This window comes from Myotis myotis, unplaced genomic scaffold (assembly GCF_014108235.1).
Source record: "Myotis myotis isolate mMyoMyo1 unplaced genomic scaffold, mMyoMyo1.p scaffold_m19_p_11, whole genome shotgun sequence".
Lineage (NCBI taxonomy): Eukaryota > Metazoa > Chordata > Mammalia > Chiroptera > Vespertilionidae > Myotis > Myotis myotis.
This window is the reverse complement of record NW_023416315.1, coordinates 15,142,655-15,157,261: the sequence shown is the minus strand read 5'-3', so window position 1 is coordinate 15,157,261 and position 14,607 is coordinate 15,142,655. Positions and strand designations below refer to the sequence as shown.

Below are 14,607 nucleotides of genomic sequence, written 5' to 3'. Positions count from 1 at the left end.
GATTCGGGGCTGCAGATAACTTATATTTGCAAATTAGAAAAAGATGCCAGTCCTTGAGCAGCCACAACCCCTCTGCATTTGACTTAGGAAGCAGGCTATGAGTTGGACTTTAACTCCTACTTGCTCCCGAAGGCCAGATACTTGGGCATCCTGGTCCACCTCACACAGCATCTGTGAGGAATTTTCACATGCAAGCCTTAAGACGTAGGAGTGCAAATCAGAGGATCAGTGAAATCCTAGATAACTGAACAGATAAAAGAGAGAGGGTTATAAATAAGACTAGAATTATTTTATATTGATTTAAATGCAATATAAATAAAACCAAATTAGACATTCTCCCATTTCAGAAGTAGAAATATATTTGCAGAGTTGTACAGTTTTGGGGAGTGTCTTGTTCAGAAACACAAACTTATGTTTTCAGAGACACTAGGTGGCAGTAAAATCCAAAAAAATGCCTGATGCTCAAGTGAGTTTGAAACAGGAAATGATTAGCCAGAGCAAGTTTTGTTTTATGGACTCAGATATGTTTGCCATTAACAGATTGAATCACTTGACTGGGATATATCTGCGTCAGGCAGGGCAAAAGATGTTCTAACAGCAAACATTTCTGTTAAGTTTAGAAAATAGAAAAGAAACAGATCAGAACTAAAATCTTCACACTGAAAATAAATAGTTCAGTTTGATATTTGTTTACTGAGCATCTATGCACACACAGATTTCTCCACAATCCTCTTGCTCATCAGCCCCCATATGTCATTCCCAGCAAGGAAGTATCTACCTAATTCTCTCTTATCACACATCCTATTGCACTTAGCTTCAACCCCAAACTCCTCCTTGGCCCATGAGGCTCCACATGAGCTAGTGACTAGCTGCTAGTCCCTCATCCTGGCTACTCACTCTGGAGCATGGCCCCTTCTCTCAGGTCTTGAAGCTCACTGATCTCCCACCTCTGCCTGCATATTTTCCCTCTCTCTGCCAGATTAATCCCTGTGTGGCCTTTGGGTCTCAGGAAATGCCAGGTACTCATAGAGAAGTTTTTCTTTGTAGAAAAAATTACATTTTAAAAAATTACATTTCTTCTACAGCAAACTGTTCTTTTCCTTTTATAGTATTGACCAAAACTGTAGTCCTATGATTATTTGCATATGCATTTCTTAAATGTCTGTCTCCTCCTCAGAAGAGGAAGTTATAAGGGAGCAGGGTTAATTCCTTTTGTTGAACATTATACACTCGAGGTACAGTGACCTAGCACTTAGCAGATGCTCTGTAGGTGCAGCGAGTTGGTATCCAGGGACCGCCATTCTCACAGGAAATTATGTAATGAAGGCCCCTGCAGTTGTGCAACTCAGTGACTCTGCTGATCACTTAATTTTTAGTGACTAAGTTTATGAATAGCCATGCCTGTTAATGCTCAGCAACATCTTATAAACAACAGTGGAATATCGTATTTCCAGAGCACATCATCGCTTGGGTTCTGATAGCAAGTCAGAACTTATACTAGTACATTTCTTCTGTCTTTCTTTAGAACAGAAGCTTCTGAAGGGCAGGGAATATCTCTGTATTCCTTTGGGAAATATTGCTTTATATCTCCAGTGCTTATAGGTAGTAGGCAAGTAATGGAATTTCCTTGTTTCCCTAATGTTTTACTAGTATATATGCTTCATCAAAGCCCTCTCACCTTGCATCAAAAGTGCCTTTTTATGTGTAATTTCCTATTAGATAATTCTCCTTACTTATTATCTTATTGTTGATGACATCTATAGATTGGGCTTCAAAAGCAGTTACTGAAAGCAGTTAACAGCAATAAAGATGGTCAGGAAAATGAGATAAGAGAGGTCTTATAGACGGGTAGGCAGGGGCTGGGGGTCAGTATGGAGGGGCAGTGATTTGATGTTGAAGAGGAAGGAGAACTTCCTTGCCATTGGGAGGTGGCATGGGCTGCCTAGCAGTGGTGGCTTTCTAATCACTGGTTGTGTTTAATCAGGCTGGGCAGCCACTTAACAGAGAGCTAGTACAGAAGATTTAAGAGCTAGGTCTGCCTAGCTGGTTTGGTTCAGTGGATAGAGCATTGGCCTGCAGACTAAAGGGTCCCAGGTTCCATTCTGGTCAAGGGCACATGCCCGGGTTGTGGGCTCAATTCCCGAGTAAGGGGGGTGCAGAAGGCAGCCAATCAATGATTTTCTCTCATTGATGTTTTTCTCTTCCTCTCCCTTTCTCTCTGAAATCAATAAAAAAAAAATATATTTTTTAAAAAGAGCCAGATGCATTGTGGGGTTTGATAGCTTTTATGGGGACCTCTAACCATGACATTTTCAAATAAGGGCTCTGGTCTATACTCTGGTACCAGTAAATTGTATGTCTACGGGGAGTAACTTAACATATATAATGAGAGTGTTAAAGTATATGATTTTTAAGGTCCCGTCTCAAATGTGATGATTTTATATCCTTGGGAATAACTACACCTAGTAATTATGTACCCACAAATCAGGAGTACATACGCTGGCCAATGTGATTGTGTAAGAAAAGGGAACACATTCATTAAGAGGATGAATTAGAATAGAAATTAAAAATGAAAGTCTGGGAGTGAACTTTCCACTGAAGACTGAGTCTCCCTCCCTGGCTGAGCCGAAACACCAAAGTTACCTCCCTGGAGCAGAGAGAAGCAGACCAGCTCAGGCCAGAGCAGAGCAGACCAGCACCGCAGAGAGGAGCAGACCAGCAAAGCACAAAGCAGACTGGCAAAGCAGAACAGAGCAGACCATCAAGGCGCAGAGCAGAGCTGTCCAGCCAGAGCGGGGCCTGGCCCCAGGGCTGCCTCACAGCCGTGCTATCACAATTGAGCTGTTCTACAGCCCTGCAGCCATGAAAAAACCCATGTGTCTGGAAGTTGAAATGCCAGGACATTTTGTTCCCAGTCCTGTCACAGCTCCACTGTGTCAAGGGGCCAAACCACTGATGTTTATGGGCTGACACTTACCCACCCATACAACTAGGAAATGCTACTTCCCACCTCCCAAGGGTGTTGTAATAATTAATTAGTTCGTGTTTTCCACGACCTACGAGTATCTGAAGTCCCTTGGCAGGTGTCATTATTTATCCTGAAGCTTTTTTTTATAATGACAGCCACCACCAGCTGCTGCTTCTTGGCATTGGGAGGAAAAGAGCCCAGAACAGATTTCTCCTTTTTATTTTATATCCTTGAAATGTCTTGCCTTGCTCCTTTCCTGAATTTACATCATTTCTCTCCATCTATAGCACCTAGAAAGTGCTCCTAAGTACCATTTAATAATTAAATATCCATTGGTAAGTAGTTAAAATGTCCCTGTCAGTAGCATGGTTTCCATCACTACCCTCCCTGGGAACCTTTCAGCAAACCTTTCCTCCACCTTCAATAGGTTTCCACACACATTGCAGAGTCGGAATCTGCTCTTTTCTTCCAGACGGCTCTATCTATGAAGTCCTTGTCGTCATCACCATCAGGAGAAAAAGCCCTTGATAGGCCCATACATATTTTTTTCTAATCTTTTCACTATTCCCCGATGTTTCCTTTATTCTCAAAGAGTTACATAAATTACTTAGAACTAGAAACCATAGCTCAATGCTCTACTCTACCAACAAAGAAGTTGAGGGTGAGTGCCCAAATTACACCGATCCACTCACAAAACTGAGACAAGGCAAGGATCTCTTGGTTTATTATTACTTTGAATTCTCATTCAGTAAATCCCTCAAAACTCTATCTCAATCCCTACAGAATAATCCCACATCTACCATAACGCCAACATATGAATGACTGTTTAGCTACTGGAGGCAATGTGTTTTGCTGCTGTATGTACGCACATGTCTATTCATTGTGACTTCTGCAATATCAGGGTTGAAGCCTCCGACCCTCTGGTTTGAGTTATGGGCTATGCAATGTCTGTCCCATTACAAAACCTTATCCAAGATACTGTCATTATATTTGGCATAAAATTTCCTCAATTAGCCTATATTTGTGTTAGACAAAAGTTGAGAATATTCCAAAGAAGACATATAAATGACCAATTAATGCATGAAAAGATGCTCAACATCATTAGTCATTAGAGAAATTGAGATCAAAACCACAATACGATACAACTTCATACCCACTAGGATGACTATGATAAAAACACACAGCAATAACAAGTGTTGACAAGAATATAGAGAAATTTGAACCCAAATACACTGCTAGTGGGAATGTAAAATGGTGTAGCTGTTGTCACTTTCTCAAAACCTTGAACATAGTTACCTTATGATCCAGCAATTCCACTCACAGGTGTATAACTGGGAAAAGCATAGGTCAGATAAACTGAACACAGGGTCACAGCCGTGACCCACAGACAAGAACTAGAGACAAAATAGGCTCGCCCTAACCGGTTTGGCTCAGTGGATAGAGTGTCGGCCTGCGGACTGAAGGGTTCCAGGTTCGATTCTGGTCAAGGGCATGTACCTTGGTTGCGGGCACATCCCCAGTGGGGAGTGTGCAGGAGGCAGCTGATCGATGTTTCTCTCTCACCGATGTTTCTAACTTTCTATCCCTCTCCCTTCCTCTCTGTAAAAAAAATCAATAAAATATATTAAAAAAAAAATAGGGTCTGGCATTTTTAGGTAACACTGATCTCACCATGAATGAATGTAATTTAATTTTCCTTCCTCCTGGAGCAACTAAGATGGCGGCATAGGTAAACACCGGGAAATTATCGCCTCATACAACAATTGAAAATTACCGCAAAGGACTGAGCAAACATCATCCAGAAAAACAGGAAGGCTGGCTGAGTGTAAATTCCACAACTAGAAGGAAAGAAAAGCACGCTGAGAGCCAGAGGCGCTGCGGAGGTGAAGTGCAGAGGTACGGCGGCGCGCGCGCGCGAGGAAAGGGGGTGGCGCCTGAGGACGCGGCTGTCTTTTTGAATCATAAACTCCCGACGGCTCTGAACTCCGGTTCCGGGAAGTCTCTGGGGACCCAGGTCTCATACGGGGAGAAGCTGGTCTGTCCGGCAGCGAGCGAACTTGAGGGCGGCTTTCCCTCAGAGGTGCTTGCAGCCGTTACCGGAACACTGAGACGCGCGACTCCGGGCGGAGAATCGGCCATGGCCGCTTTCTCCGCCCTCTGACTCCCTGAGACCCCGCCCCACCCAGGCTGCGGCAGAGGCTTTTGCATGTGAATGTACCTAACTGCAGCCGAACCAGGCAGACCTGGAACTTCCAAGAGAAGGCCCAAGGCCCCGCAGCGGCTTGCATTGCTTCACAGCTGAGCCTCTTCGTGGCTCCTGCTGTGTGGTCTCAGGCAGAGGCTGAATTAGCACCTCCTTAGATCCAGGAGCCACTGTACCCAGTGGTCAGAGGGGGACCATCCAGACTGAAACTCCTCAGATCCATAAGGGACGCACTCAGGGAGCAGACTCAGTGAGCACCAAAGCCCCACTGAAGCAAGTCTTGCCCCAGAAGGGTGTCTTCAGCACAGAAGTTCTCCCACTTTAGACACAGCTGATTCTCACAGCCAATTGGCCTGGAGGTCAATTCCTCCCAGTGATTCTACAACAACCAAGGCACCAAGAGTGCACCAAGAGTGTCCACCCCAGGTAACTGGGGAGGCTGAGCTATTGGGCCCTACAGGACACCTGGCGCACAGGGCCACTCTATCAACACAGGGAAGCTGCCAAAATGCGGAGACAAAGAAACAGGTCACAAATGGCAGAAATGGAGGAAAGCAAACGATTGGATATAGAGTTTAAGGCCACGGTTATAAGGTTTTTCAAGAATTTTATGGAAACCGCCGATAAATTTAATGAATCCCTCAATAAGTATAGGGAGACCATGGAGGACATGAAAAAGGACCAACTAGAAATTAAGCATACGCTGACTGAAATAAAGAATAATTTACAGAGATCCAGCAGCAGAAAAGAGGATCCCAAGAATCAAGTCAAAGATTTGAAATACAAAGAAACAAAAAATACCCAACCGAAAAAGAAAAAAGAAAAGAGATTCCAAAAATATGAAGATAGTGTAAGGAACCTCTGGGACAACTTCAAGCGTACCAACATCAGAATTATAGGGGTACCAGAAGGAGAGAGCGGGCAAGATATTGAAAACCTTTTTGAAGAAATAATGACAGAAAACTTCCCCTACCTGGTGAAAGAAATGGACTTACAAGTCCAGGAAGCGCAGAGAACCCCAAACAAAAGGAATCCAAGGAGGACCACACCAAGACACATCATAATTAAAATGCCAAGAGCAAAAGATAAAGAGAGAATCTTAAAAGCAGCAAGAGAAAGACAGTCAGTTACCTACAAGGGAGTACCCATACGACTGTCAGCTGATTTCTCAACAGAAACCATGCAGGCCAGAAGAGAGTGGCAAGAAATATTCAAAGTGATGAATAGCAAGAACCTGCAACCAAGATTACTTTATCCAGCAAAGCTATCATTCAGAATAGAAGGTCAGATAAAGAGCTTCACGGATAAGAAAAAGCTAAAGGAGTTCATCATCACCAAACCAGCATTATATGAAATGCTGAAAGGTATTCTTTAAGAAGAGGAAGAAGAAAAAGGAACTCTTACCATTTGCCACAGCATGGATGGAACTTGAGAGCGGATAAATACCACAGGATCTCACTCATTTGTGGAATATAATGAACAACATAAGCTGATGAACAAGGACTGATCCAGAGACGGAGAGGCATTGATTGGACTGTCGGGACTTGGAGGGAAGGTAGGGGAGGGTGGGGGTAAGGGGGAAAGATCAACCAAAGGACTTATATGCAAGCATATAGGCCTAACCAATGGACATGGACAACGGGGGGGTGAGGGCATGAGCGGGGGTGGGGGGGGTGGGGGGTAGAGGGTAACGTGGGGACAAGGACACATATGTAATATCTTAATCAATAAAAAATATATTAAAAAAAAAAAATTTTTCCTTCCTCCTAAATGTCTCATTAAATACACTGAGGTCTAAAAACTGGCATGAGAGGAGAAAGTGTTTGGACTACAGGTTATGACCCCAAACATGTGATAAAGGTAAAGTACTCTCATAAGGTGACCTAGATCCTTCATGATAACTTTCTGGAACTAGGGCGGGAAGCACATTAGAGTTAGCAATAGAAGAATGTAAGGGAGCCACCCCGCATGGCCTTTCTTCCTTGAAAGAGAGCAAATGGGGGACTTTGGTGTAATCCTGGTTCAGACACTGTCTGTGTGTCTGTGGGGAAAATCAAATAACCTTCCTGTGTCTGAGTCCTCATCTTAAAAGACAGGCAGGGGGATTCCGGTTAAAGGAGACTTAAGAGGTATATCAACCAATTATATTGATTTGTATCCTAGTTTGAAAAAACTATAACAGGTATTACGAGACAAACAGGGACATCTGAATATTGAATACTGAGTAAGTATTGAATAAAAAATTATTAAATTGTAGTGTAATAATGGCATAACAATATGTTCTTTAAAAAGTCCTTCTTAGAGATATACTAAAACATTTATAGTTGAAGTGATATAATAGCTGGTATTTGCTTCAAGATGGGGGTGGGAGTGAGTGGTGCTATGGATGAAACAAGGTTGGTCCTGAATTGATAATTGTTGAAGCTGGGGGTGATTATGTGGAAGTATAGTTTACTATTCTCTTCAATTTTGTATGTTTGGATATAAAATAGATAAACATGAGCCCAAAATAATCTGTGGTCCCTTCATGGTAATATTTTGATTGGATGATTATAATAAAAGAGAAGGGATATCCTTTTTTTGATAAAATAAGGTTGTATTATTTTTGCTGATAATTATAATCAGTAATGATAATAAAAACTACAGTTTTGAGCAAGCCTACTGAGGCATCAACTCCACTGGTCCATCCTTCAAATGAAAGGAACTTCCTATAACTGACAAAATACATTCTCAATGCAGAATTACTTATATTTAATTGTTAAAACAATCTTAACAATTCTGAAGAATCCACACATAGCAATATGTACAAAGTACAGCCAAATTTCAAACTTCTCTAATAAAACTTTGGCAACAAGGTCGACAACTGATAGCTTAGAGGGAATGCAGAATTTCTGGAAATAGTTTTAGTCTCTGTTGCCATATAAATATAAATAGATTTAATTTGTTTTAACATAATGACAAAATACGATTAATATATTCAGTATGTGGAAATCAATGGTACAATGGTTTATAGTAGACAACATTATTTTATGTTCTGTAGTCCTGAATGACCAGCAGACATTTGGTCAAGTTATAGCAGCAAAGCTTAAAGTATCAAAATAATGCATTTGAAGATGGATGGGGAAGAGAAGTCTAAGGCTTCCTTGACTTCACAGAAAAATTTTAACAAGGTGTTCAGTAATATGAATGCTTGCCAAAAGTCTTTCAAAAGATACTAAGTTGAACATAACAATGGAGGGAAATAAAGAATACCAGGGTAAGTTTAAAGAATCTCCCTTTTAAAAAATAAACTTGTAACTCCCTTGAATATTTCTCCACGGTGAACTCAGTAAATATTGTGCTTAAGTTATTTGGTTTTCTTTGAATAAGACCTTTTCTTCATTTATAGTTATAATAGGTGGAAATATCATTGAAAATACCCTCTCTCCCTAAATTTATTTACCTGCAAAAAGCTATAGCCGCTTCCATCCCCATCTTATCACCCCAGTTACTCCACAATCTTCTAGCCCTTTTATGTGCTTATCACCTTTCCCTTCAACTTCCTGCAAACATTAAGTAGCTTCCATGCTGTGGTTAAAACCACCTGGCTTCCAAAGTGTTGTAGTTAATCTTTAAAGACTCTGGTATCAGCTAGGTCATTAGGGACAGTATAAGGGAGTGGATCATCTTCAAACTGTGACTTAAAATAGACAAGTCACACCTGAGCCTTCCAGTGGCAGCTTCCCCCTCTACCTTTCTGGGTGGATTTGAGTTACCTGCCCTTCCACTGACTCACCCTGGTTCTCAGGTGACATTTCAAGAACCCAAGCCACTTGAGCCACCTGTTATTTTTAGTCTTGGGTTAGTAAAGAAGGGGAAGGCAGATTCAGGTTAGGGGCTATGAAATTGATTTTGGCATCTTCCTATCTTATTTTCAGTTTCTCTCAAGAACTCCTAGCATTCTCCCTTCCTATGTCTCCTAGGACTATAACTCTCATGCAAGCAATAAAGATGTAGTACTAATACAGCGATCAAGCCCATGGGCTCTGGGGCCAGACAAGCTGTATTTATTTTCGGTGTCTTACTAAAACTGTTCTTTTGAAGGTCACTAAATTTAGTAAATTTATTGTGAAACTTTTTTCTTCAGGATTTTCTTCCTTCTTGACACTCCCTTCTCACTGGCTTTTCAATATCATGTTATTCTGATTCTTCTTCTACCTCCATGACTGCATCCTCCTGCTTCCTTTAATAGCCATTTCCACTCATTCTGCTATGAAATTTAGGTATCCTTTCTTTTCTTTTAAAATAATAATCTACATATATATTTTTAAATGTTTTTTTTAAAAAATTGAGTTTAGAGAGAGAGAGGGAGGGAGAGAGAGAGAGAGAGAGAGATAGAAACATTGATGAAAAAGAAACATCTATTGGCCTGCATGCCTCCTACCAGGGATCAAGCCCAAAACCCAGGCATGTGCCCTGACCAGGCATCGAACTGGTGACCTCTTGGCTAATGAGTGGACCCTTAACCACTGAGGGACACCGGCTGGGCTCTTTCTCTTCTTTTTAAATATTTTCCGATGGAGAGCTGATACAATTTTACAGCACTGCCTATCACCCCTACGATCCTCCAAATTTGGATGCCTCCAAATTTGTTATCTTTGCTTGCCTCCAATCTTTGTATCTCTGTCAAATGGATGTTTGCATTTGTATTTCCAGCAATATTACTTAATTCAGCATCAACTGATTAAATTTGCCATACTGTCCCTCCTGGAATAAACTTTAACTCTCTCCCCACTTCCTCTCACCACTCTTTCAGGTTGCAGACTTTAGAGTCATCTCTGGATGTGTGCAATTGAAGAAACTGTTACTGATTTTTATAGATTCTTTCTTTGGAAACGCCCTATAATATCTGCCTCACATCCTCCATGTTAGCCATAGCATGAGCCCTGTTATTTCATGTGCGGTCATTCTCACAATTCCTTTGCCACTTTCCTCTTACTCAAGTCTCTCTGTTCTCCCAATTTTTTTCCTTAGAAGAATATTCTCATCTCAAAACCCACCATAGTTCATTTTTTCCTGTAAGTCTAAACTCATTTGCCTTGCTTCAAACTTGCTATAAGTTAACCCAACTCTACTCACAAGTTTCCACACCTTCCAGACATGAACTCTCTGCTTCTATCAGCAACTCCTGTGCTTCACCCAGGCTCATGTGGCCTGTTCACACGGTTCCCAATTTAGAATATTCTTTTTACTGAATTCTTAGCCATTCTTTGAGGGCCCATTTCTTCCAAAAAACCCTCTCAAACTCTGGCATTGAACACTGTCTTCCCTTTCTTAATACCTACAGCATTTCCAGCCCATTCCTTAGTGAAGCTCTAACTTACACACAGCATGTATTATTTTTAAGTTGTTTATTAGGTATACTTCTCATTTTCCCCAATCATATTGTAACCTCTTATAGGAACTAAACATAGCATCCCACTGTAACGATGGGCTCACTTTGTTTAAGCTAATTTAGGAAGACTTCTTAATCTGACTGAAGTGTAAGTCTGATAATAAGCAAATGTGATATGTGGTTAACTTACAAAAAATAAAAATGATTTATACTTTAATAAATGCTTACAACGTCCAAAACACTTCCATGCACGTTTACTCAATTTTCTTATGGTAAAAGTATCTCAATTTTTTCAGATAGGGAAACTGAAGCTGAGAGACATGAATGACTTGCTTCAAAGCTTGCTGAAAAGCTGGAGCCTCCACTAAAGCACAATGCTTTCCATTCATTTTTTTTTTTTTGTCTTCTAGGATGATCTAACTTAACCAGTGTATATGGGGAAGAATACACACTATGGTTCTATCTACCCCAGTTTATTAAGAACAATGTTCACACAGAACAATGTCTGAAGCAGAGTGTGATGTACCTTGTGTTTAGCCTGTGTTCCCTTACCAGTGAAAAGCACTGGCATGCCTTTAGTTCTACAATTCAGAAACCAGGGAGTCATCCTCAACATTGCCCGTTCTCTCACCCTCCCACGCCCATTTAATAATTACTTTCCTTGAGTAAAAGACATCAATTTTATTGCCTCCATTTCTCTTGAATTTCTCCACTCTATTCATGTTTGCTGCATTTTAGTCCAAGCCACTAGCACTTACTGTCTTTTTAAAAGTCTCCTTACATCTGTTCTTATCCTCCACAATTTGCTGTCCAGTTAGAATAAGCTTTTCTGAATGCAAATCTGATCACATCTCCCTATTCCCAAGCACTTTAGCAGGCTTTTCATTGTTCATATAACAAATCTGCAAATCTTTAGTCCAACCTACAATGATCTTCACGATCTCACCATCTCACACCTCACTCTACCTTCTCTCTTTCTCTGATCCATTCTTCTAGTATCTCAAATACCTGCTTCCTCCTACTATAAGTTATTATCTTTACATACAACACTCTTCCCCTTACTCTCCACCTACTTAACTCCTATGCATCCTTCATATCTTACCTCAATTTTCCTTTCTCAAGAAAGCATTCCTTGGCTATATGCAATGTCTTAGCATCATGCAACTGTCCTCCATCTTTTATCAGACCTGAATTGTATGTTTACTTCTGTGATTTCTGGGGATTTCCCCTTCCTACTGGTCTAAATGCACCTTGAGGCAGGAATGAGTTCAGCCCCTCACATGGAACTAGCATATAACTAGACACTTTAAAAATATTTAATGAGTGACTAAATGGTTGAATAATCACTATTGAGGACTACTGGCCATTTCATTTGGTTAATGGTTTGATGTTGATTTGTGGACAACCAACTTCAGTTGACTTACCACCACTGTACCAATTATACTGGGATCCTAGGCTGGGGTCACAAGTGAGTGAGTGGAGAGACCTACACTGGCACATTGCCACACCCTATATTGCACATGGCTTTAAGTTGTCAGATCATGCTTGCTTATAGGAAAGAGCTACAAACTAAAATTCCCAATTCTGTCCTGGTGGACAACATAAACAGTGATGTCTCAACGTTTCACAGATGTTGAGACAGTAAGTTCAACTCAAAACGAGGAAACACCATGTTTAAAAAGTGGATATAAGAACAGATACAGTATAAATATATTAATCTGTGTTGGAGAAAAAGAACTCTAAGCCTGGTGCACTGTTCTAATCTTTGGCATGTGGAAGAGCATGGTAAGAAGTGAGTCTGACTTGAGGTCCAACATACATGTTTCTTTCTGAATTATCCCAAGGATCTTGTTGACTTATCCAAAAGGCAGCGCTGACTTTAAAATCACTGTACAGTGTGAGCTTTGAGAGTAGTATAATACATTAACTGTACAGTTTCAATACAATAGCAAGAGAAAACAAATTCTCATCAGATTTTTCAAATATAATTTGAAAGGGTTAAAATTCTTGTAGGTATGTGTTAAGAGACAATTAAACGATAGGTTAAAAGATGAGGGATAATTACTTTCCTTGAGTAAAAGACGTAAGGGGATAATGACTAGCTGGAGTAAATCTTAGAATGTCACTTATTTGCAAAATGCTACCAAGTAGCTGGGTAATAATTCACAGAATACATAAAGACTAAAAAGACTGCTGCCTTAATGGAGGTTTATTTTTCTATTTTACTTATTAAGATCACCTTAATAATTCATGCATGGCAATCCCTTTAATGAGCAACAAAATCTCACGTATCTCATTTAAACTTGGCAACTGTGCTGACAGTTAATATAGCTTCGTACCTCTGAGCCAGTAATTGTAGGGCAGCCCTTGGCTGTCAGTAACTGAAACCAGCCCATTTTTGATAATCCTAAGAAAAGTTATGCCCTAGATGAATGGTTGAATTTTATGGTCATGTTCTAGGAAGATTTATTCATTCTTCACTTGTGGGGAGTCGAGAGAACAATAATGAGCCCACACTATAACTCCTTTTCCATAAACTGCATCGGTTGCTTTGCTTCTTTTGTGAGGACAGCAACTGAGTGCCATTTTCTTGGAGGGAACAGGAATTCCTATATAGATTTTAAAACTTCCCTATGATTAGCACTTACTTAGGTGGAGAAAGGAAAGTCATGTAGCACCATCCCACTAGATAAGGTGGATTATCTGCTTTACTCAACTCAAACAGTTGCAAGCACACAGATATTTAGACTTAACTTTATGCCTTTACCAAGGCAATTTTATTAAGCCAACATCATTTCTTTTTTCCCCCACTTACCTTTTTACTATCTCTCTAAAATGAAGCCACCATCATTTCTTATAGACACAATGAATAAAGTATTTATAATTGTTTTTTTCACATAAAAATGCTCCAGGTGATAACTTTTAAGATATTATTTAAAATAAAAATTCAGAAACAGACACTAATTTTAAAACACATTTATGATAGCAAATACCTCATTTATCTGACACCACTCACTGCTATATTTACAGTAGTCTGAGTGGCAGAAAACGAAGTCTATTTAAGTCTACCAGTACTTTCTATCCAGTGTACCTGTTTTAAATTTAAGACTTGTTCTTGGCAAAGTGAATGAAGGTGGAGAAGCTCACTGATTTCTTGCATATGTCATTCTTTAAAAGTATAGAGTTAAAAGTAAGTAAAAGTCTATTATTTTTGGAAAAGACAAAACAATGTCATCATAAAAACTGGTTTCTATGTTACTTACCAAGAAAGACTTAATTCATGCAGGGGAATACCATCAATAGGTAACAAAATCTTATATATCTCATTTAACCTTGCTGTGCTGAGATCTGACATGCCAAATTATATCACATTTGGGTTCACAACACACAGAAGCATCCATACCTGGTGTAAGGAGGGAGAGGCAGAGTGATTCTGGTCCACTTGTTGAAAGTGTCTGACACCAGGATCCGCTGCAGGTGATAGCGACTGCATTCGACATTGGTGGGAAGACAGTCCCTTACCAATGGGTGCCACGATAATCCCAGGTCTACCGAGTATTCTAATTCAATAGCTGAAATAGAAGGCATTATTCTGAATAGAAATTTATGTCTCTAGACCAGCCGTGGGCAAACTACGGCCCGGGGGCCGAAATGAATAAAACTAAAAAAAAAAAAAAAGACCATACCCTTTTATGTAATGATGTTTACTTTGAATTTATATTAGTTCACACAAACACTCCATCCATGCTTTTGTTCCGGCCCTCCAGTCCAGTTTAAGAACCCATTGTGGCCCTCGAGTCAAAAAGTTTGCCCACCCCTGCTCTAGACCCAGGAACCATAATTACTTATGTATTCATTTCAATCAAATATTAATATGATTCCCCCCTTATAATGTTTCCTATTTTGAGATGTTTCCTGGTTTGATTTTTCCCCTCTGTATATCACTAGTTATTATTTTTTACATTTTCCATATTAACATAATTTTTCTTTTAAGGGAATATAATCAAATGAAATATAAGTAAAATTTACTGAATCATTCTTTATACTGAGTAACTTTCAGAA

At 40.0% G+C, this 14,607-nt stretch overlaps 1 protein-coding gene across 2 annotated transcripts in view; it reads right to left on the bottom strand.

Annotated features, from left to right (window-relative positions):
• Positions 1-14,607, bottom strand: part of RELN (reelin) — a 439,320-nt gene that overhangs the window by 37,054 nt on the left and 387,659 nt on the right. For both annotated transcript variants that reach the window (XM_036327598.1, XM_036327599.1), the window contains exon 46: positions 13,949-14,117. In XM_036327598.1, the coding sequence (XP_036183491.1) occupies positions 13,949-14,117 (169 nt within the window). The remainder of the gene's footprint in view (positions 1-13,948; positions 14,118-14,607) is intronic.